This window comes from Mustela nivalis (genome assembly GCF_964662115.1).
Source record: "Mustela nivalis genome assembly, chromosome: 11".
NCBI classification, from domain to species: domain Eukaryota; kingdom Metazoa; phylum Chordata; class Mammalia; order Carnivora; family Mustelidae; genus Mustela; species Mustela nivalis.
Genome location: NC_139030.1, coordinates 68,363,423 through 68,387,411, shown reverse-complemented (window position 1 = coordinate 68,387,411; position 23,989 = coordinate 68,363,423). Strand labels below are relative to the sequence as shown.

Below are 23,989 nucleotides of genomic sequence, written 5' to 3'. Positions count from 1 at the left end.
AAGTATAAATCCTCCAACTTTGTTTTTCTTTTTTTTTTTTTTTTTTTTTTGGTGCACCGTTCCTGGAAGTACTGCAATACCAGGTCGATGCGTGGAGTGGACGGAGCAAGCTCCTATTCCAACTCCCTGCTCCAAAAATCCATTTAATATATTGTCCTCGGATAGAGGACGTATCAGATATTAAACTGATAAGAACAGATACTACACTTGATCTTAGCCAAAAGGCCGAGAAGCGATAACTTTGTTCTTCTTTTCCAAGATTGTTTTGGCTATTCTCTTGACAAAATTTAAAGTTTGTGTTTTCTTGGAACATGGTAAACTTAGCTATTTTATAGCCTTTGATAATTCTGATAGGCAATGTTTCTCTCATTTCAACTTAATTCCTGTTAGTGGCATCTTGCTTCCTTGTGTGCTGGATTATCTTTGTGTCCTGGGCTTTGTATTTGAAAAACTGCTTATATGAATAGCTTGAGGTCTAAGATGCTGCTATCTTCTTCCAGAGAGGGTTCTATTTGCTTCTGCCTGGAACCTTGGAATGCTACCCTTTGGGAGCCACCATAAACCAAGTCCAGGTGTGAGGGGCCCTGGATTGCTTAGGTGAGGGGACAGCAGAGAATGAGACTGCACAGGGACTTTGTACTTCAAGCTCACCCTGCCTAATATGGGGGTTTATCCCCAACCTTGAGTGAGTTCTGAGCTTTGACCTTTCTCTCCCTTTCCCTCCATGAGGCTGCTGAAACTGCAGGTCTTCTTTGCATCTGTTGCTTGTGAGTCTGCAGATGCCCTCAGGACAAAAGGAGCTTTGAGTGCCAGGCTCACCTCCAGTCCTTCCCTGTCCTCAATTTGGAGCACAAACACTGAAACTCCCTCACTTGCTTGTTTGCTCTTTTGTGCCTTTCAGAAGGGAGGTGTGCTTATCAGTCTTTTGTATTGGTCTGGATTATAGAGCAGGATCTCACCTAAAGGGGAAGTCCAGAAGGTCTCTTCTAAAAGCACAGCTTTGACCACAGTCTTGCCAGGAGCAAATCATGATAGTCTAGAGCCCAGCTTTGTGATCATTAATTCATTCAAGGCTGCCCTGCATCCTGGAGGCAAGTACTAGTGTTATCCCCATCTCACAGGTAAACATCTGGAACACAGAAAGGCCAGGCTAACTTGCCTCAAGGTTGCACAGCTAACTGAGTGGCAGGATCAGCATGGTGACCCATTGTGTATTACTGCGGAGATGCTGCTCCCCTCTTCTTCTTAGGAGCATTCTGGGGCTCCCCACCATCTGGAGTCCTGAGAACAGACCACCCCACCCCCACCCCAGCAATCAAGGCCCTTCCAGCCTCCCCTGGCCACACTGGCTCCTGCCCATCCCCAGCTCTGCTCTGTGGGTGCTATTTCCTCCCCCTACTTACATGCTTCCTACATACCTGTCCATACTGACTTGGAGGCTGGAACTCTGCTGTGCCCTCTCAAGGTCCCTGATTCAAGTGGGACCCAGGTCCTGAGCACCCCATTTGTCCAAAGCCAAGGCCCCAGTGGGAGCTCCCCAACCCCACAACAGCAACCCAGGTCTGGGCATTCTACTGGGCATCAGGTACAGAAAACAGACCAGAGCCTGTCCCAAAGCACACAGCCTGTCTGCAAGGGGCTGGACCAGGCCAAGGGGTCCCATATCAGGGACCAGGAACTGTCAAGCCATCCTGGGGATGCCTTGCCCAAGGCCAGGTCACCCTTGGAGGGTGCCTGGTGGGTGAGGCAGGGGAGACCATCAGGCCCACCTGCCAGCCCTAGGTGCCCATTGGTCCCCTCTCTGACTTTCTGACAGGTGAACAATAATGGGATCATCTCCTTCCTGAAGGAGGTCTCTCAGTTCACCCCAGTGGCATTTCCCATCGCCAAGGACCGCTGCGTAGTGGCAGCCTTCTGGGCAGATGTGGACAATCGACGTGCAGGTGATGTGTACTACCGGGAGGCCACTGACCCAGCCACGCTGCGCAGAGCCACAGAGGATGTCAGGCGATACTTCCCTGAGCTCCTGGACTTCTCCGCCACCTGGGTTTTCATAGCCACCTGGTACCGTGTGACCTTCTTCGGAGGCAGCTCCTCTTCCCCTGTGAGTTTTCGGTCCTGGGATAGGGAGGACGTCCGTCTGGGGTCCAGGGTCTCCCCCCAGGGGATGCACCTGGCTGAGGTGGGCCAGACATAATCACTGGTCCATGCCTGAGACAGGAACACCCAGCTCAGGGATGGAAGTCACTCTCCCAGGGTCACAGAGCCAGGCTAAATTAGGACAGAGCCTTGACCTTCCCAGCCCTCCCAGAAAACACTTGCCTCTATAGGAAAATGCCAAATGCCCTGACACAGTAGTTCACACACTAGAGAGATGCAGATCGCATGTGTCAGAAGGATTTCCATCTGGAATGGTTCAATGCTCAATAGGCTAAGTGGGAAGTTTATTCTGTTTTATCCTCTATTCTATGATAATGCCAAACAACAAAGGCAGCAGGGGCACGTCTTTCCTGTGGGGCACACTCTCGATGCCAAGCACTGAGAAGTGCCCAGCACAGCACAACCTGGGAGCAGGAACTCTCATGGAGACTGTTCTGCAAGACATATGGGGCTCCAGAGCGGGGAGAATGGGATGGTTCAGGGTCTCAACACAGCAGCCCGAGGGACAGCTGTGTTGGGACCCTGGGCTGCAGGGGAGAGGCAGAGCAGTCAACAGCAGGGCCGGGCTTCCCATCATACACATGCCTGGGCAGAGGGTGGGGGCAATTGAGGCTTTCACTCAGAGTGTAGGGGTGCCCAGTGGGAACCTGGAGGTGCAGCCGGGGTCCCTAGCAATGGTGACTCAGGTAAACAGTGTGAGTGGGAGACAGTGCCTGCAGGCAGGGACCTGTGAGTCCCGCACAAACCCTGAGTTCTCCAGAAGCCAAGATGACAAAGAGAATGCCAGCAAGCACATCCAGGGACACTGAGGGTCTGAGATGTTCACTGTTGAATTTCTTAAAAGCAGTATGACAGTGAATAGGGGAAGACTGGCTTTTCCTATAAACATTACTACAAATAAATATTGACACTTTTCATGGAATTTATTCATGCACAGTCCACTAATATTTTGTCAGCTTCACTTGTTTTTCTTATCAATTTGTAAGAAAAACATCTTTGTAACAAAAAGAAAAAAGAATCAGTAAGTCTGCTAACAAGAGATCAATCCCTTCAAATATCTATTGCATCCTGACACACACTTTAACAAATAGAGCCGGCTAGAACTCACTGTTTTGTGTTTTGGTTTTTTACTCAGCAGGAGTAGGGCATTTTCCTCCTTCTCCCACGTGGAAATCCCTGGCACTTCTGCAGCCCCCTGGAAGGAGGAGGAACAGAGCCCCTCCTATGCCAACAGAGGAAACCCTAACTTCTCCAGTTTGCAGGCTGGCAGGCCCAGATATGGGGGCTACAGATTATCGGGCAACACATGCATCCCTGGAAAGGGTCAGAGTTCTGGGTTTGGGGGCTGGTCTGTAACCTGGGAGCCTCCTAGAGCCAGCTGCTTGGCAGGGAGGGAGCGTGAAGCTCCATGCAGGGTCTGGGTCTCCTCGCGCACTGGACCCTACCTCTGGCCACACCGGCTGCTGGCTTGCCCTTCCTCAGCTCACCGCCACTCCGCTTTCACAGCCACTGATCCTGGATATCTTCAGAGTGCTAGCAGCAGGTCTGTGTTCCCCAAGGGGAGCACTCAGTCTTCCTGCTGCTCATGGTTATGTAAGGGAAAGGACAGACCAGTGCTGTCCCACTGTCCCACACCTGCAGACCATCACAGTGCCAGGTGGCACCGATGGCAAGGTGTCCCGGGGTGGGCACTGCCAGGCCCTGCTAGATTGGGAGCTGTTGTCTGGCATGAGTCTCCAGCAGGAAGGTTGCTGCCCAGAGAGGCCTGATTGCCCCTCAAGCCTGTGCGCCGCCCCCCCCCCCCAGGCACGAACAAGCCAGATGTGTAAGCCCCGGTCTCCCCGTGCCCAGCCGGGGGACCCAGCATGCTGCACCCTTGCCAGCCGCTCCAGCAGACACGGAAGCCCTTTCTCTATTACGCTTCACCTCTCAGCTTCTAGTGCTGCTGAATTTGTCCTGTATTATCAACGAGGTGTCTTCTGTGGTAATGCCTCTGTTCACATAAACTTTGCCAATTTTCTGTTGTCTTTTTCTTCCTGGCCCATGGAAGTTCTGCTTCAATTTAGGATATCAATAATTTCACCTGCCCCCTCTGTTATAAATACATTTTTCACTTTGCTGTGTGGCCACTCTGTTTGATCTTATGGCACTTTTTTATATGCAGAAGCTTTTGTAGTCAAATATATAAATCTCCTTTTTGGGTTTTGCAGTTAACAAATGTTACACTTAAAGTCTTCCCTCGACATGGCTCCAAGCACTCGCCTATATTTTCCTCTAGGGCTTTGATGGTTCTGTTCACAACCTTACTTGATGTGGTATTTATTTTCATGAGTGATATAAAGCTCTAAATTTCTTCTTTTTAAGACAGTTTCCTATTTGTCCCAAGATCATTCTTAATCCCACCCCTTCCCTAGTCTGAAATAACATCTCATGTATATACCATTCAATAATATCTTCGTGGAAGAGAAATCCATGAAAAACAAACAAACCAAAAAACCCCTGCTTTTCCTTGTTTCCTCTTTTTATCTTTCCCTCTTTACATTTTTTGTTTCACATGAAGCAATTTGGGGGATTTTACCCAGTTAACGCTAACTTTTGTGCCCCAGCCACCATAGGGCGCAGTGTCTGCACCTGGCGTCTGTGGGCCCTGGTGACACCTCAGTGTGTCTCACTCACCAGCTAACCATTCTTAGGGGCCCTGACCTATGCCAGGGCCTCAGGATCTAGGGACACAGTGGAGGATGAGGACGAGGCCATCAGCTCGACGGCAGATGGCTGACCAGCTAGTTAGGAAGACAGAGGAAGGGTCAGTAGATGAGGACATTGTGTAAAGGCATGCTGAAGGGGGCAGGGACTTGCAGCGTGGATGGAGGAGCCCAGAACCTGGTTCAGGCCTCCCTCCTTGACAGGTCAACACGTTCCAGACTGTGCTTATCACTGATGGCAAGTTCTCCTTCACCATCTTCAACTACGAGTCCATCACGTGGACCACAGGCACACACGCCAGCAGCGGGGGCGACACCACGGGCCTGGGGGGCATCGCAGCCCAGGTAGGGGCCCAGCTCCCCACTGCCACGACTGTCCTGTCTGTCTAGACAGACCCCCCCTACACACACCCAGTACTGTGCAGATGCCAGTGTGAGGCCTTCTGATGCTAACCCCAGGCCAGATTCAGAAACATCCTCAGGTCAAAGGCATTTCTGTTCTGCCCTGCGTTGCCCTGGCCTCCCAGAGCCAGTTGCAGCCAAGGTACATGGGACCATGGTTCTATGCATGCTACCTGTCCTGGGGTCTGCCCTGCCCTGCCCTGTGGCCCACAGAACTGTGGCCAGCAGGAAATCACAGGTGTCAAGGGAGTGGTCAAGTGCAAGTCCCCAAGGCCATCGAGTGCTCCCTCAGGATGGAAATACCCTCATCTCCTTCCTAGCCATCTACTTTCTTCTGAGGTCACACCTGGCCCTGGTCTCCACGGAAGCCAAGGGGCCAGGGAGGAAGTCCCTGCAGGTGTGCAAGGGCAGCATGCTGGGGCCCAACTGTGTCGGTGGCCAGGATCTGTGGCCCAGCTGGGAGGCTGCTCCTCAGAACAGTAACAATGTGGAGGGTGGTAGGGTACCCCCAAACCCATAAAACTCCAGGACTACAAGGCCATCTTCCACATGATCTCTTTGACCATGGTCACCGCAGGGAGGGAGGTCTCAGGAATTTTAGGGAGACCTGCAGAACAACCCATGCCTGCCCCCCCCCCGACTCTCCATCCCCCACCCCACCCACAGGCCGGTTTCAATGCGGGTGATGGGCGGCGCTACTTCAGCATCCCCGGCTCCCGCACAGCGGACATGGCGGAGGTGGAGACCACCACCAACGTGGGTGTGCCCGGGCGCTGGGCGTTCAGAATCGATGATGCCCAGGTGCGCGTGGGGGGCTGCAGCCATACAAGTAAGAGGATGGAGCCAGCGGCTCAGGGCTGTGGGTTGGGGGGGCTCAGGGAGTGGGGGATGAGAGGAAGGGGTGGGACCCTAGGAGGGAGGAGGGAGCGGGAGGCTGGGGACGGGGCAGGCTGCTGGCCAGGAGGGCTTGGCCTCTCCCACCCCTCTCCCCCAGCCATGAATGTGGGCAGGTAGTAGCTTGCCCCTTGAGCTCTGTCTCCTCCTGGGGAGGCTTCCCTACCTTGGCTCTGGCTCCGGGGCCAGGGAGACAGAGGTTTGTGGTGCAAAGTGGAGGAGTTGGGGCCGCCCCTTCTTGGGTCCAGGAGTCAACGCTTTCCCCTCATTCTCTCCCAGCCTGTGTTCTTGGTGGGGGAGGAGCACCACCCAGGTCTCCTGTGTCCCCAGGACCACCTAGAAGTCAGATATTTTTTTCACCCATTTCCCCACATTTGCGTGGACTTGCTGTTTCCTGGGATTTGACACTTGTCACACACCCCAGGCATCTACTGAGTGGAGGGAGTTGAAAGCTCATAAGGTACAGTAGATAGGGGGAGGATCCCCCCCAGGGCAGAAAGATGCATCCTGGCCCCTTCCTTTGGGGGGGCCCTGGAGGAGGCACAGAAGCTTCTGAAACATGATGCTTATAAACAGAGACGAGGGGATTGATTTAGCCACTCGGTGGAGAGCTAACCACAGGCCCCACAAAGGCCACAGTGAGGCTGGTGTCTAGAGGGTCCTAGCAGACTCACCTCCCACCCACAAGGAGGCCGAGGGCTTCTCAGAACACCAGTCTCTGAGAGCTAACCCAGGGCAGGTGCAGCCAATCGGGACTGGCCAGGGGGGCAGATGCACACTTCTCAGGGCCCAGGGCCCAGGGCCGGGGGGGGGGCAGGCACGCGCTGGTGGGCAGAAAGGCTCACCAAGGACCAGGGAAGATGCTCCAGCAAGAGATGCCTGGGGAACCTGAGCACCACCCCCTGCTTTGGAGCACCAAATACGCCTCAGCCCGAGTCTGAGCCTAGGGGATGGGGGAACTCGAACCAAGGAGCCCAAGAGCCAGGGGCTTGGGTTGCTGAGGATCAAGGCAAAGTGCAGATGTGGGCTGCCGTGAGCTGGCATCAGTGTAGTGTGGACGCAAGCCTGAGCAGTGGGTGACAGGTGTGGGTACAGGTGGGGACTGGCGTGAGCAGGTGTGGCCATACATGTGGGTGCAGGTGTAGGTACAGGTGTGGGTCTAGGTGTGGGCAGGCTGATGCCCCTTTTCTAGAAAGATTGCAGGCTGTGAGACCCTGAGAAATGGGATCTTCAGAGGAGGGTCTGGCCAGTCCCCCGGGGATCCCTTTCCCATGTGGATGTGCTTCCCCTGCTATCTAAGACTTCTAGTGGGGAGTAGATGAGGAGGCATTTCTGGGCCTTCCCAACTAGTGCACACAGAAACCCGCTGGAGCCGCCTTGCTTCCCCACTGCCACACTGCAAGCCCGGGAGATAGAGCCTACACGCTGGCTTTGCTTGGCAAGGGAGGGCCGAGTCCCACCTAAGAGGCCCCCAGTGCATCCACACCTGGAAGTCTATCTCTAGAGAAAGGCAGGTCCCAAAGCTGGGCCCATGCAGAGAGCACACTCTACAGGGTCACCAAACCACGACTGGTTAAGTGACAGTGTGGCTACGTGAGTAGAAGTGCAGGCACGAGGAGCAGAAACAATCCAAAAGACTCCCTTTGCCCTGATGGTGTTCTGGGCTCCAGGGTACTTTCAGGAGTGTTCCCTATTGCTCCCCTTGATTAGGCCAGATCTCCCGGGCTCCCCCTAGCAACAGGAAATCCGAGACATTGGGGTGCTCTAGTTACCTGCCAATTTGTGCTCCTCCCTGCCAATGTCACTAGCCTTACTTCTCCAGAGGGGGAGGGCCCTCTGAGCTGGCCTCTGAGGGTGGCTGGTCCTGAAGGGCCCAGGCACAGGGTTAGGTGGGCCCCAGGAACTGCTGGAGGCCCTCCCTGGCCAGGAGGCTGTGATATGAGAAATCCTACCTTCCAGAGCTCTGAGGGCGGCCCTCTTGTTTCCATGGGAAGATCTGGAGGGGCAGCTGAGCCTACATTTCTGCAATAGTTGGCGGCAGTGCTGAGATCAGACTGCATCCCCCCCTTGGAGGGTCTGAGGGCCTCCAACCCACCTCTGGCTCCCATGGGGTCCCTCCTGTTCCACATCTGTGGATGTTCTTTCCATGAGGCACACTCCTGTCTTCCTGTGTTGCTGGGCACCCTTGGGTCTTTGTCTTCTTAGTTCCTCAGAAAAATCTGGAAGTCGATGGATTAAAGTCATAAGAAGGTGCTATGGAGGGGAGCCTGGGGGGCTCAGTCGGTCCAGAGTCTGCCTTCAGCTCAGGTCATGATCTCAGGGTCCTGGGATTGAGACCCACATCAGGCTCCCTGTTCCATGGGGAGTCTGTTTCTCCCTCTGTCTGCGGCTCCTCCTGCTTGTGCTGCTCTCTCTCTCTCTCTCTCTCTCTCTCTCTCTCTCTCTGAAAAATAAACAAATAAAAACATTAAAAAAAGAAAAAAGAAGATGGTGCTGTGGGCATGACGGGTGCAGGGGAAGCCAACGTCCCAGCTTGGGCATCCAGGTGTCAGCGGGACATGCGGGCAGGCAGTAGACGGCAGGCACCCTGGGCATCCTGGGAAGAACTGGGAAGTTAACTGCGGATGCTGGGCTGCCAGCAGACCGCACAGCCATTCCTCCTAGATGGGCCCTTTGGGTCCAGGGAGGGAAGGGACGGCTCGTTCCTTCCTGTGTCCACAGCCTCCGTGTGCCTGGCCCTGCGCCCGTGCCTTAACGGTGGCAAGTGCATCGACGACTGTGTCACGGGCAACCCCTCCTACACCTGCTCCTGCCTCTCAGGCTTCACGGGGAGGCGGTGTCACCTGGGTGAGTCTATACTGCCAGCACAGCCAGTGGCCTCAGGGCCAAAGGTCCAGGGTCTCTGTCTCCATGGTGTGAGTGCTGTGGGGTGGGAGGATGGGGTAGCGAGGGGATGGTGGGAGTACATAAACGCTGTGGCTCCCTGATGGTGAGTGTGTGGGCTGGGGGTGCATCTGCCCCTTTGAAGCCGACCCCCACTGGAATTGAGGCCCAGAAGGGGTCCGAGCAGATCCTCCCCAACCTGGCTTCCTCCACTGAGGCCCCAGCTGCCCCGTTTTTCAGATGTGAATGAATGTGCTTCCCATCCGTGTCAAAATGGCGGGACCTGCACACATGGTGTCAACAGCTTCAGCTGCCAGTGCCCGGCCAGCTTCGGGGGACCCACCTGTGAGACACGTAAGAGGAGCATGCCCAGGTCCTCTGGCCCCATTGGTGGAAGAATGACCAGAACGGTCCTGCCTGACCGGGGGTCAGCCTCATGGGAGCCCTGAGTCAGCACCGACAGAGGGCATGGCAGTGGGCCCACTGGGGACAGAGCCCAGACTCCAGATGAAAGCCCCATCTCATGAGTACAGAAGGAACACTGACCATGGCACTCACGCCTCCTGGGCCCTGGTGTTCAGACCAGGGATGGCACCTTGGAACAGGCCAGTGTCCAGTTCCAGCTTGGCCGTGGGGCCTGCCCGACAGCCACCCAGGTACGATTGGAGTCATCATTGCCCCTCAGCTCTGGACTGGCTTGCTGGCTGTTTCTCTCCAGCTCCTGGGGTCTCACAGCCTTGACATAGGTTGGGGTCCTTCTTGAGACCTCCCTTGCTTCCAGACTGCAGCTGCACCCCACTCTGCCACCCCCTTCTGAGCGGGGGTCTTTTTAAGCAATGCTGGCAGATCCAGCCTCCACTTCCTGCCCTTCACCCAGCCCTCTCTGGGGACCCCACATCCTGGCTCTTTGCCCACCTGGTAAAGGAAGATGGAACCCCCACTGCTGCCCCTAGTCTCACTGTGGGAAGCTGCTAGGGGAACCCAAAAAAGAGAGTCCCTTAAAATCAAAGCACCATGACCTCTAATCCCCACTGAGCTGGACCCACAGCCATTCCCCTAAAATACTTACTGATGTGTAACCATTATTTAGGAACACATATAACACATGGTTAAATCAAGTGTGTACAAATAACAATTGTACAAGAGTGTCTCAATCTAGAAGAGCTGTTTCTAAGAGTGACTTAGAGCCACAAGAAATGTTTTAAAGTCTGGGACCCCAGTGTATATAAACATGTGTGCCCAGCAAGGCCCCTAGGAGGACCCGGGGCCATAGCCAGTAGCCCTGTGCCTTGGCCTCCTTGCGGTCACTCTGATGACAGCAACTGGTCCCAGGTCCCCATGGAGGCTCGCTGGTCTCAGGACCCACCTGAGCCCCCAGAGCACACAACAGCAGGGACATGTGTGCTATTCACCTGGAGCCCCTCCTCCCCACAGGCGCCCAGCACTGCTCTTTGGTGGGGTCAGGACCCAGGAGACAGGAGTCAACTAGCACTGTGGCCACCAAAGCACCTCCACACGTCCCCTGTCCTCCCTCCCACTGGCCCCCACAAGTCTAGGGAGGGCCTCATAGTCTAACGATTGCCTTGGTTCCTATACTGAGTTGTTTGGGGCATGCGCTGTCATCAGGACATGTGACATAGCTGAGGGAAGGCAGTGTCCCTCCCACTCCCCTCCCTGCCAGCTCAGTTGCCAGGGCTCACGGGCCAGGAGCCACCAGGGAGTCTGAGGGGCCGGCATGCTGGGTGAAGGTGGCCAGAGGCGAGCTCCACCTCAGTGGGTTCCCACCTGATGGGGGCTGAGTGCCTTTGTACCAGACCATGCAACACATCACCTGCCTGCCCACAACCCATCACCTCAGAGCCATTCAGGCCCCTCCTGCACATCTGCACATGCATCACCTTCAAGACCCCATCACAGGCTGTGTCACTCTGCCCCACCCAGAGGAACCCCGCTCTGTGCTGGCAGCTGAGAACACTAAGCCCTGTGTTCCCAACCAGCATGCACACCGCCTCCTACCACCGGGGATGGGCTGAAACAGACCCCATGTGGCCAGTTGCTGGGCTGCTGAGTGGGGACTATCCAGCCAGCCCCCCCCAACAGCCTGATGCCCTCCAGAATGGGGTTTAGCAGAAATTCCCAGGAGCCCAGCCGGAGGTCTGACACCTTCCACTGCTCTGTCCTTGCAGCACTGTCTCCATGTGACACCAGAGAATGTAAGAACGGTGGCCAGTGCCAGGCGGAGGAGGGCTCAGCGGTGTGCCTATGCCTGCCTGGCTACACGGGTGTGGCCTGTGAGACGGGTGAGGGTCCAGCCCTGGGGGGTGGGAGAGGCTAGTGCTCGGGAGCAAAGGCTGGCTTGAGCCAAGTTCCCACCTCCGCTGCCCTCAGATGTGGATGAGTGTGCCTCCAGCCCGTGCCTCAACGGGGGCTCATGTGTCAACCTCATGGGGAACTTCACCTGCCTGTGCGCAGAGCCCTTCGAGGGACCTCGCTGTGAGACAGGTAACAGCCCATGCCGGCAGCCCCCAGAACAGTAGTCCCTCGCAGCCTCCTGACCCCTTTCCCTCACTGTCCAGCTCAGCCCCACCACTGTCCTGGGGGGTACTTTCCCCAGCCCTGCCTGTACCAGTCTGTCCCCTGAGCTTCCATGCTGGTCCCAACTCTGCCACCATGGGTGGTGCAGGGCTGAGTGTGCCTCCTGCCCCCTCTAGTCCCCTCCAGTCCTGGTAGCCATCTATGAGATGCAGGGCAAGATGGCCACCCTCTCATGGCCTTTCTTCCTGCTCAGGAGATTCTTGGCTTATTAACATCCTTTTTTCCTACTCCAGACCCCTCACCATGCAAGGGAACAAGCCACAGCAGTTGGCAAGAAAACTGACCTTTATTACATGTGGTGAAATCTGCTAGTTGCTACTTCATGTTGTTTTAAATGCTGGTTATGACTTGGTAGATCAGTTAAGAGGCCAACTCGATTTTACAACCCACAGAATAAATTCAGGTTAGCATCTGACATCGCCCTGACCGCCAAAGGCCTCGCTCGGCCACTGTGCCAGCAAAGCAAAGGTCACAGCTTGAGCAGCTGCTCCCCCTGGGAGAAGCTCATGAGAAGCTTGTCAGATTTAGTTTGAGCCTAAAAACTTAAGAAGGAGATTAAAATTTACCCATAAGTAAGATACAGATGGATGCTATGCCCTCCATCAGCCTTTGGTCAGAGGGCCACACACAGGACAGCCCGTGTCCTGAGGAGAGGGTGAGGCTCTGCCATGCAGAGGGGAAGGGGGAGCACAGCAACCTTACCTCTTTGGTTGCTTAAAATCCCTATGATGGGTCACAGTTCACCTTGCCCAGATTGTTATCTAAATATTTAATATCTGTGTATTTAACTAAGCTCATGTTAGAAAACGGATCAGTGATTTCAAAAGATTTGCAAAGAGACCACCTGTTGTGCAGAAAGAATGATACAAACAAATGCAACCAATATGAAACAACAGAACTGACATTTCCACCCTTAGTAAAAGCTTATTAGTCCCATTACAAGGTGGCAGTCTGGACATTCTACCCAGATTCAACAGGAAGGTGGACAAAAATTAGAGATAATTGGAAAAAAAAAAAAAAAAGAAGTACCCATTCTTCTGCTTCTGGCAAAAAAAGATTGACTGCTCTGAGAATTTCCCTCACTATCAAAACTAGAAAAGCAGTTAAAATATATGAAATGACTGTTTTCTGCCATTGGACCACAGGCATCACAGGGCTGCTACCCCTGCGAGGAGGGACTGAAAGGAAGGGCACCCTATAGTCTGCCCATGGGAATTTCCAGGCCACTGTGCAGCAAGCAGATCCAGGCTCTAGCAGTTCCTCTGAGTCTCTGGGTCATGGAGACAGGGATTCTAGTTTGGTAGCTGCAATTGGTGGGGAGACTTCCGGAAAGGATGGAGTTACTAAGAGTGAATGGAGAGAGTGCAAGAAGAATCTGCAGAGGGACCCCTTGCCTCTTCTCTCAGCATGGGGCAGGTGGTGGTGGGATGACTCACTTTTCTACAGCCAGAGTGCATACAGAGCTCCTCATGCCCATGGCCAAGGTGGAGAGAGTCTTTACTGGGGTATCATCTTGCTGGTATGGAAAAATAAAACTAGAATAAAGACTAATCTGACCTGTCCTAGGAAATATTAAAGGAAAATTTGAAAGAATCAAAACAATCCCAAGTAATTGAACCATATGCCAGAATCAAATCCTATACTCTTTAAAGGAATATAACAGAATCCAGGACCTCCAAATACCCAACCAAAAATTATCAAGCATACCAAGAATCAAGAATATATGAACCACAGCCAGGAGAAAAGCAGATCAATAGAAAAAGGAGGCTGAGATGATGATGAAATTATTTGCCCAGATATGCATGTTTAATCATCCACTGTGAACATGATCCATGTGCTCAAGACCACTGAGGAAAAAAGACACAGTGAGAAGTAGAAGATAGAAGAAAATAAGCTTCTAGGAGATTAAAAAAAAAACATAAAATCTCAATTTAAAAAATATACTGACTATATATTACCAACAGGTTAGACATTGCAGAAGGGAAGATCAGTGAATGTGAAGAAAGAAACAGCCCAACAAGCAGCACAGGAAGGAGAGATTATACCCAGGACCATATCCTCAGCAACCTGTGGGGTTGCTTGGCAGTCTAGTGTATGTACGGGTAGAGTCCCAGGAGGAGGGAGGGGACCAGAGGAGCACAGAAAATGAATGAAGAAGTAAGATCCAAATATGTTCTAAATTTGATGAAAATTAAAACCCCACACATCCAAGAAAAGCATGAAGAAAATCACATGAAGCACCTCATAGTCAAATTGCTGAAAACCAATAACAAAGAGAACACCTGAAAAGCAGCCAGAGGAAAAAGACAAGACACAGTACATACAGAGAAATAAGAATCTAACAGGTTTCTCATCAGAAACAACACATGCCCAGAGACAGTGTGCTGTCAACCTAGTAGTCTATACACAGGAAAATCATCTTTCAAAAATTAAGGTGAAATTAAGGTATTTTTCAGACAGCAGAAACAGATAATTATTCATCACCAGCATATCTTATTTATAAGAAACATTAAAGGAAATTCCTTAGACTGAAGAAAAATGGCACTAGAAGAAAATCCAGATCTACACAAATAAATGAAGAGCTCTAGAAACAGTAAACGCCTGTGTAAATGCACAGGCGCACCTCATTTTATTGCCCTTCACTGACACTGTGTTCTGTACAAATTAAAGCTTTGTGGCAACCCTGCACCAAGCAAGCCCAACAGGTTCATCCTTCCAATAGCATTCATTCACTGTGTCTCTGTGTCATATCTGCAATATTTCAGTATTTTAAATTATGGTGATATTTGTTATGGTGATCTGTGGTCAGTGATTATGACTCACTAAGTCTCAGGTGTTGGTTATCAATTTTTTACAAAGTATTTTTTAATTAAGATGTGTACATTTTCTTAGACATGATGCTATTACATACTTAATATACTGCAGTGTAGTGTTCACATAACTTTTATAAGCACCGGAAAACCAGAAAATTCATTTGACTCGCTTTATTGCCATATCCGCTGTATTATAGTGGTCTGGAACTGAACCCACCACATCTCCAAGGTATGCCTGTAAAATACTTTTCTTCTTACTTTTTAATCTCTTTAAAGATAATTTTAACACAAAAAATATGTTATGGGGTTTATAACATTTATAGAAATAAAATGTATGACCTCAATAGCTTAAATGAGATATAATATACTTAATGTACTTAAGTACTTAAATGTACTTAAGCAGAGTATATGAGCTTTTTCTGTGAAGAACCAGATATTAGTATTTTTGGCTTTATGTGCCATGTGGTCACAGATACTCAACTCTACCAGTGCAATGGAAAAGCAGCCAGCCATAGACATACATAAATGAATGGACATGGCTGTTTCCCAATGAAACTTTTTTTTTTAATGGATGGCAGGCCAGATTTGGTCTGCAAGCCATAGTTTATCAATGTCTGGCATAAAGGATAGGAAGGGAAAGATGGAAATAATTTAGTAATGGCCTTGCATTATATATGAAGTGGTATAATACTGCTTGAAGGTAGACTACAATAAGTTAAAGATATACATTATAAACTCAGGGGAAAAAGAAAAAATAATAATAATAGTTACAGCCAACAAACCAGTATTAGAAATAAAATGGAATCCTAAAAACACTTTATCCAGAAGGCAGGAAAAGAAGAAAATAGGAATAAAGAGTAATTGGGACAAATGAGAGCCAAGAGCAAGATGGTAGGTTTAATCATATTGATAATTATGTTAATTGGTTAAACACACCAATGAAAAGGCAGACATTGAATTGAATTGAAATTGAATTGAGAAGCAAGATGCTACTATCTACAAGAAACCGGCTATAAATATAAAAACAGATAATTTGAAAATAATTTGAAAATTGGAATGGGTTTCTGGTTTTGGATAAGATGGAGTAAGTACAATCTACCTTGTGTCTCCCACTGAATGCAGCCAGAAACCCTGGACAGAATGCATGGAGTAGCTATCTGAGGACTCTGAAAAATAAATAGTAGCAGGTGGATTGGGGAAGAGGACCAAGCTTCAAAGCACCACAGAACCAGTGGTGAGTTCATGACTTTTTCCCTCTGGTGTCCCCCCCGCCTGGACTCAAAGCAGCTCCCAGACCAGAAGTGAGCATCAGATGGATGGAAAGAGCTCCAAGAGCAGCCACTCATTGGGCGTGAGAAGCAGGACCAACAATAGCGGCAAAGGTGGGGGGGATTCTCTAGGGGCCCAAACTGACAGGAGGAAACTTCCTCTCCAATTGGAAATCCTACAGCTCCGCAAGACTGGGCAACTTCCATCATTTTCTTTTTCTCTGTCCACCCACCACTTGGCTCAGACATGAGTGCACTCACAGGAAGAAAGTAGTAGTGTGGGGCAATAAAAGCCCCAGCTCTCTTGCCAAAGGACAAAAAGGGCAGCCCTAGAGCACTGGAAACTATGGGGAGGTTGCAGAGAGGGGGGATCTCAGGCTGCAACCCTACAGTCATCTATGAACTCTTGAATTCCCTACATTGGGCATTGTAATCTGATCCAAAATATTAAAAACAATACCATTTGCAATAGCTTCCCCCAAACTGAAAGACTTTGGTATAAATCTAATAAAACATGTATGGGACTTGTATGCTGATCTGAATAAATGAAAGGACATCCATGTTCATGGATTAGAAGACTCAACACAGTAAATATGTCAGGTCTCCCCAAACTGATTGATAGACTTAACAGAATTCCAATTAAAGTCCCAGAAGAGTTTTCTGTAGCTTTGAATATGCTGGTTCTAAAAATTATATGGAAAGGCAAAGGAATTGGGATAACCAACACAATTTTGAAAAAGAATACATTTTGAGGCATCATACTACTTAGTGTTAAGACTTACTATAAAGCGGCAGTGATCAAGATCCTGTGGTATTGGCAAAGGGACTAACACATACATCTGTGGAACAGAAGAGAGGATCCAGAAGTAGACCTATACAAGTATGGCCAAGGTGTTTTTAAAGGCATGGAAGCAATTCAGTGGGGAAAGGATGATCTTTTCAACAAATGGTATTGGAACAATTAGACACTCTTCTGTAGAAACTGAACTTCAACTTCAACCTCACACCTTGTACAAGATTAGGTCAGAATGAATCATAGACCTGAATGGAAAACATAAAACCATAACATTCTTAGAAGAAAACACTGGAGAAAAATCTGTGTGACCCGCGGTTACATGAACAATGCTTAGATGCTTAGATAAGACACGGAGAGTACGCTCCAGCAAAGAAAAAGAGAAGTGGGCCTCATCAGAGTGACACAGGCTGCTCTATGAAAGTCACAGTCAAGAGAACAAGAAGACAGGCTGCGTGCTTTGAGAGGTGCTCAAAGCACTCAGTCTGACAAAAGGCTGGTATCTGGAACAGATGAGTTCTGAAACAGAACAGAAAGTTCTGAAAGAACTCTCCACGCTCAACTGTGAGAAACCAACCAAAACATGGACAAAAGATCTAAACAAGACATCTAACCAAAAAGGGTATCTGGAAGTCAAATGAGCAATTGAATAAATGCAGTCATTTGTCATTATCGTTAGTCATTGGTGAGTTGCGAATTAAAGCCACGATGAGATACCACACAAACCTATCAGAATAGCTAAAATAAAAAGTGCTGACTGGTGAGGACACAGAACTGTGGGAACTCTCACGTATTTTTGGTGGTGGTGCCAAATGTTTAGCCACCGTGAAAACAACTTGGCAGCTTTTCATAAAGTTAAACATACACTTATAATATGATCCAGCAATCTCATTCCTAGCTATTAACCCTAAAGAAATGACAACTTACATTCACACAAAATACACAAATGTTTATAGCATGTCTATTTACAACCACCAAAACCTGAGAGCCCAAATGTCCTTTGCTGTTCCTGGGATACATGATTGCTGATCACGCAACTGAGACAGATCTTGGAGGCCTTTTGCTGAGTGAAAGAAGCCAATCTCAAAAGATTACATACTGTTCATGAGTAATCTTCCACTTCTGGCATTCTTAAAGCAACAAAGCTGTGGTGATGAACAGATCAGTAGTTGCCCGGGCTTCAGGAGGGGAGAAAGTCTATAAACCTGAAGATAGAACAAGGATGTGTTTGGGGTAATGGAATGTTCTGTGTCCCGATTGTGGTAGGGGCAATACAAATCTATACATGTGTTAAAATTCATAGAAATGTACATCGACCAAAAGTCAATTTTGCCATAAATTATTTAAAAAGATAAATTCTGAGCCACATGAAAAAATCAACCACCCAAACAATGAAAAAGAACAAGTTGACAAACACTGATCAAGAGAAGTTGGGAGTGGTTATATTTATAGGATTAAACTCTAAGAAAAGGAATACTGCCAGGAACAGAGGGGTCTTTTACGACCAAGGTGTCAAGTCATCAAAAAGGCAGAGCAATTCTAATGTACTTGCACCTATGAACATACATCAAAATCATAGGGGAAGGGAAAACAAGGAAAAATTGACTAATCTGTAACTACAGGCAGTGGCTCTAACCTGCCACTCTCAGTGATTCGCAGGAATCAGCAGGGACCTCAAAGATGCAAACAGCACCATCAGCCCACCTGACCTAAGTGACAATTCCTTTCCCAGTGCTCACAGTGTGCTCACCATGACAGACCATCCTGTAGGACATAAAATAAAGCTCAATCAGTTGAAAAGGACTGTGTTCTCTGATTACAGTAGTTAAACTAGAAATCAACAAAAACTGTATCTGGCAAATTCCAACCATGTTATGCTTGATTAGAAGCATTTGGAGCCCCCTGGTCTCGGCTGCGCCCTTTGGTGCACACCGTGGGCTCTCCATACTCTAGCTTCGACTTCTGCTCCACAGAGGGGGCTCAGATGGTAAGAGGCAGCTAGAAACCAGTTTCCAGAAAGTGGGCCTTGGGCTTAAATCCCACTTGCACTGAGAACTGAGTGCTGTCGGTCAGGACGAGGGGGCCCTTGGCCCTATGACTCCCATGCTCTCTGTGCAGCCTCTGGTGACCTCTGTCTTTCTTGCAGGAAACCACCCAGTGCCGGATCCCTGCTTCTCGGCCCCTTGCCAGAATGGGGGCACCTGTGTGGATGCAGATGAGGGCTATGTGTGCGAATGCCCCCAGGGCTTCACCGGCCCCGACTGCAGGGAGAGTGAGTGGGCTGGGGCTGCCAGGGCTACAGTCCAGGAAAGGGTCCTCCTGTGAGTAGTACACACAGGAAGGCAGACAGGGGTGTGTTCAAACACCCACAAGTGGGAGGGGGAAAGAGTGTGTGTGCATGTGTGTCTGCACAGCAGTGTTCATGGGAAAGTAGCTACAGGAGCCGGGCAGGGTCAGGAGCAAGAGAGGGCCCCAGTCCTCCAGCATCCTCACATTGGAGGCTCCCCGTTGGTCTACAACAGGAACCCCTGACCACTGTGAGTGCCGTAATGGTGGCAGATGCCTAGGGGCCAACACCACCCTCTGCCAGTGCCCCCCAGGCTTCTTTGGGCTCCTCTGTGAATTTGGTAAGTGCCCAGCGCTGCAGCGGGGCACACTTCCTGCCCTGCCCCCTGAAAATCCCCCAAATCAGAGTATAGCTGGTGTCTTGGGTCTGGGCCCAAACTATCGATCCAGACCCTTAACTAGTGGTTCCATGATCCCCCACTCCCAACCCAGGAGGGAGCCCACCCACCAGTGCCTGAACTGGGCCATCCTGGTGGGGCCGCCTGATCCTTCTCAAAGAGAAGTCCCTGGGAAAACGAATGGGCCTCTCCTTTCCCTGCAGAAGTCACAGCCACTCCCTGCAACATGAACACACAGTGTCCCGACGGGGGCTACTGCATGGAGTATGGTGGGAGCTACCTCTGCGTCTGCCACACGGACCACAACGTCAGCCACTGTGAGTGGGAGGTACAGGCACAGGCCTGCCTAGAAACCAGGGAAGGGGTGGTAGAAGGAAAAAGTGGGGGCAGAGCAGGCAGAGGCCAGGACTTCTCTACAGGCCCACAAGTAGCCCCGTGGGTGGGTGCACCTTTCCTGGTGTCGCCCTCTCTAATAGGGGCCTGGCTGTTTACCCCCTCAGCTGCGGGAAGCTCACAGCTGGAAAAACACCTCTGGATGCCTACAAGCTCTCCCTAAGTCCCTAGCTTAGCTATTAAACTACGTCATGCCTATCTGATTCAGTATGTAACTAAATACCACTGTGTTTGTGAGTGTACAAATAACTAACGGCTTGCATACTGGATAATGAAGACGATGGCACGGAAACATCTGTGTGCCATAGCTCAATCCTAGCTCATAGGAGAGGTAGGGTGAATTCTGGAAAAATCGAGAATAAAAGAATTTCCAGGGAAGGGCCTTAGAGTCTGGTGTAAAGAATTAAGACCCTTCCCCGCAAAGAGTATATTTTAAGTGCCCTTGGTTCCAGCTGGGATGGCAGGGTGACCACCCTCTGCCCCTGCAGCACTGCCATCACCCTGCGACTCAGACCCTTGCTTCAACGGAGGTTCCTGTGATGCCCACGAGGACTCCTACACTTGCGAGTGCCCCCGAGGGTTCCATGGCAGGCACTGTGAGAAAGGTGGGCGGTGGGGGAGGGCAAGGGAGGGCAGGGCGGGGCTGGGAGGGCAGGGTTAAGAGCTCAGACAGGGCAGAGAGGGCCCCACCCACTCTCAATTGCTGTTCTAGTGGGTCATGTGTTGCCCAGCTTCTGTGTGTTGGTCCTGCACGGCTTCCCCTGCCCCAGGTGCTGCTTGTTCAGTTAGTGGTTCTGCTCTGTGGCCCCCTGGTCACTATTTGGTTTTCCTCAGAGCCCAGGCTCATGCCTGCCTCGTGGAGCTCAGCACCTGGACCACACATACCTCTCTGGGCCTCTTGCTGCCCTCGCTTGTCCCGAGAACAGAGGCCCTCAGTGGCTTTCCCTGGAAGTATCTTCTGTTCTCACGGTGGCCCTGAGGGCAGGTCCCTGTCACCCCTCAGCTTCTGCCACGCCTACAGGAGGAAGAGGGTGTTTCCAAAGAGAAGCCTTCTTTGTCTTGGTTCTCTGCACATGTGGCCGAGGACCTTCATCTTCAACAAAGGCATCCAAAATGGGGCATGGGGTGGCAGCAGCTTTTGGGGAGGTGGCTGGAACTTGGGCATGCAGTCTGTGAGGCCATGTAGGGTGTGGGATGGTGGGGAGAGAAGGGCTGAGGACAGCAGGCAGGCCCCTTTCCTGCTGCAAGTTGCTCCCAAGAATGTTGAGGAAGCTGAGGGGCTAAATTCCTCTGTGGGCCTCTGAAGGCGCCATTCTTCGGGGTGGAGGGCAGACCTTTAAATATGCAGATGTCTGCAGCACAGGCACCACCTGTGAGTCCCTAAGAGCCGTGGGAGGGTGTTAGGACCCAGAGAAAATACACTGGTGCCACTAGAGGTGCTGAAAACAAAAATTAGACTACAGTGGATTCTAGTACTATGAGCTGCAGCTGCGTTCCCTGCCATGCAGGCCAGTTCTCCACCAGGAAGTGGCCACGGGTCACCAGGGCCTGGGACAGAGAAGAGAAGATGGGTGGGCCCATGGGGCCTACAGGTTGAGAATACATGAGTAGGGTGTCATGGGTGCTGCATGGCCAGGAGCTGGCCCTGTTCACCCTCTTCTGTCTCTCCCCATCCTTGTCCACACAGCCCGACCACGCCTGTGCAGCTCGGGGCCCTGCCGGAACGGGGGCACGTGCAGGGAGGCAGGCAGCGAGTACCACTGCAGCTGCCCCTACCGCTTCACCGGGAGGCACTGCGAGATCGGTGCGGCTCCATGCCAGCTGGAGTCAGCGTGGATGGGGGAAGCCAAGCCCTGTCCCAGCCACCATGCGTCTGCTTGTCAGGAGCACCCCCCTGGAATGTTGGAGATTGGGGGAGGGGCTCTGGGTATGGATGCATGACACCTGACTCCCATAGGGGCCTTTTGTTTCCAGGGAAGCCGGACTCCTGTGCCTCAGGCCCCTGTCACAATGGCGGCACCTGCTTCCACTACATTGGCAAATACAAGTGTGACTGTCCCCCAGGCTTCTCTGGGCGGCACTGTGAGATAGGTAAGGTATGGGCAGAAGCCAGCGGGCTAGACCAGCTGGGGGCAGCACAGCCAGGGCACCTGGGGGCTGCAGCTGCTTCCAGTGGGCAGGGGTGGCCCTGCTTTGGAGGAGTGGGAGGCAGAGCTCCCATGAAGCCTAAAGGTCTTTGGGGAGGACACAGCAATGATGACCCCCTCGGTCCTTGCAGCCCCCTCCCCCTGCTTCCGGAGCCCCTGCATGAATGGGGGTACCTGTGAGGACCTGGGCACAGATTTCTCCTGCCGCTGTCGAGCAGGGTACATGGGACGCCGATGCCAGGCGGGTGAGAGGGCTGGGGGATGGGGGTTAGGGTGGAAGGTATGGGATTTCTTCCTAATCCCAGAAGAGCAGAGCAGGGCCAGATGGAGCTGAAAGGAGGGAGGGGAAAGGAGAAAACCATGGGCAGCCACTCCTGGAAGTCAAGGCACTTTCACCTGGGAGGGCTGTGCAGGGAACAGGGGTTCTAGGCTCAGTGGTCTGGTAGAGCAGAGGGCAAAGCAAAGGGAGGGGCCTCAGGCAGGTGCCCCACAGTGCAGGACAAGGCTTCTGTGTTCCTGCAGAGGTGGATTGCGGCACCCCAGCAGAGGTGAAACATGCCACGCTGCGCTTCAATGGCACTCGGCTGGGATCCGTGGCCCTGTATGAGTGTGACCAAGGCTACAGCCTGAGCTCCCCCAACTACGTCCGAGTCTGCCAGCCACAGGGAGTCTGGAGCGAACCTCCACAGTGCCACGGTGATCTGCAGGCCTTCTGGGGCAGGGTGGGCGGGCAGGCGGGCAGAGCCAGTGGGGTCCATACCCTCCTAATGGGGCCACTCAGGAGCACAGGAACCACAGTTCTGACCCTGGCCCTCCCCCACCTTCCTGCAAAGTGAGGCCATGACCCTATGGGAGGGTGGTGAGGACTAGTGCCAGCTCCACTCTGGACTGTTCACTTAGGTCTCTTCTGTCCTCAGAGCAGGGCATCCAACCCATATGCCCACCCTGCAGATGAAGCAGCTGAGGCTGAGGACTGAGAATCTGTAATAGTTGAAATAACAGACATAATTTATAAATGGATACAGATGAAGGCTAAGTTAATGAGCTAAAAGACCAGTTTGAGGACTCTTCCCACAGAGAAGCGGGGAGGTCTGTGAGAATGAGATGTAGGCACTGTGGAGGGCAGAAGTGTCAACACTGAGATAACAGGAGTCCAAGAAAGAGAAAAATAAAAACACAATGAAATGTTGGAGCCACTATGGAGCTCAGTTCCCAGAATAACAAATGAACCACCACAGGCTGAAAGGGCCCCCAAACATCAAACAGGAGAAAAGAGGAACATTAGCACATTATGGCAAAATTTAAGAATCAGAGACAATCAGAAAAAAATTCTTAAACTATCTAGAGAAAAAAAGAACAAGAGTCTTCAAAAGAACGATAACCCCATTGGCAACAGACTTCTCAACAGTGCCATCAAATATAAGATAATGAAATGGTAGACTTTAAATACCGAGGAGATCCATTCAGTGAGCATAGAGACAGTCACAAAACACCATCACTCTCACTGTAATTTCTAGGAACCAGAGAACCTGTAAAATGATATCATTTAACCTATCAGATATGCATATCAGTATGCAAAGAAGTAGAGATGAGCCCTTCCTGGGTGAGAAAGACTGGGGACTGCTGTCAGCCCAGGAGCAAATCCAGTTTGGACAAAGCACTTTGAGGACCTGGGGAAATCCAACTAATCCTTCAATGATTATGTGAGCAAGCATGATGGGTTGGAATCAGGAGTCATATAGATGCAGAGCAAGTGCTCAGCATTCACCAATTCTCCTCTACAGTATTTTTATTAAGTGCATGGGAAGACAGTGGCTGGTCTGGAAAGCAGAGAAATTTAATGCCCTCATATGGCTGAGATTCCCAAGTCTACCCCGGAGGGAGTGGTCTGTTCCAACCTTCAGGCATCTAAAATCAATCATGGATTGGCATTAATGAGCCCTGTGCAACAGGCCCAGCCCAGCTCACCTCTGGGATAATATCAGAGATCAGCTGCTCAGGCTAATTTTCTGACTCACAGCAGAGTGTGGCAATCCTAGGGATAGGTATTTTCTACTTTGGTCTCTCTGTTCTTGTGTATAGTATGTCTAAGAAGCAAGAAATTATGACATATAACCTCAAGAAGAAACAGTCAATAGAAACAGACCTGCAGATGAACCACATGTTTGAATTAGCAGACAAGGACTTTAAAATAACCATTATCAATATGTTAAAGAGAAGCAAAATGAATGAGAGAACAGAAAATTTGAGCA

At 51.0% G+C, this 23,989-nt stretch overlaps 2 protein-coding genes across 16 annotated transcripts in view; one reads left to right on the top strand and one right to left on the bottom strand.

The window, feature by feature from the left end:
* SNED1 (sushi, nidogen and EGF like domains 1) overlaps positions 1-23,989 on the top strand; it is an 84,287-nt gene that overhangs the window by 24,340 nt on the left and 35,958 nt on the right. For 4 of the 15 annotated variants that reach the window (XM_082689711.1, XM_082689709.1, XM_082689705.1 and 1 more), the window contains exons 2-16: positions 1,817-2,104; positions 5,070-5,210; positions 5,934-6,096; positions 8,826-9,008; positions 9,285-9,398; positions 11,231-11,344; positions 11,433-11,546; positions 18,660-18,785; positions 19,036-19,140; positions 19,401-19,514; positions 20,079-20,195; positions 21,278-21,394; positions 21,565-21,681; positions 21,869-21,982; positions 22,260-22,433. In XM_082689711.1, the coding sequence (XP_082545837.1) occupies positions 1,817-2,104; positions 5,070-5,210; positions 5,934-6,096; positions 8,826-9,008; positions 9,285-9,398; positions 11,231-11,344; positions 11,433-11,546; positions 18,660-18,785; positions 19,036-19,140; positions 19,401-19,514; positions 20,079-20,195; positions 21,278-21,394; positions 21,565-21,681; positions 21,869-21,982; positions 22,260-22,433 (2,101 nt within the window). The remainder of the gene's footprint in view (positions 1-1,816; positions 2,105-5,069; positions 5,211-5,933; positions 6,097-8,825; positions 9,009-9,284; positions 9,399-11,230; positions 11,345-11,432; positions 11,547-18,659; positions 18,786-19,035; positions 19,141-19,400; positions 19,515-20,078; positions 20,196-21,277; positions 21,395-21,564; positions 21,682-21,868; positions 21,983-22,259; positions 22,434-23,989) is intronic. The other 11 variants (XM_082689699.1, XM_082689698.1, XM_082689710.1 and 8 more) reach the window with 9 other exon arrangements.
* MTERF4 (mitochondrial transcription termination factor 4) overlaps positions 7,176-23,989 on the bottom strand; it is a 58,171-nt gene continuing 41,357 nt past the window's right edge. The window contains exon 6 of the mRNA XM_082689725.1: positions 7,176-8,582. Within this exon, the coding sequence (XP_082545851.1) occupies positions 8,478-8,582 (105 nt within the window). The 3' untranslated portion in view covers positions 7,176-8,477. The remainder of the gene's footprint in view (positions 8,583-23,989) is intronic.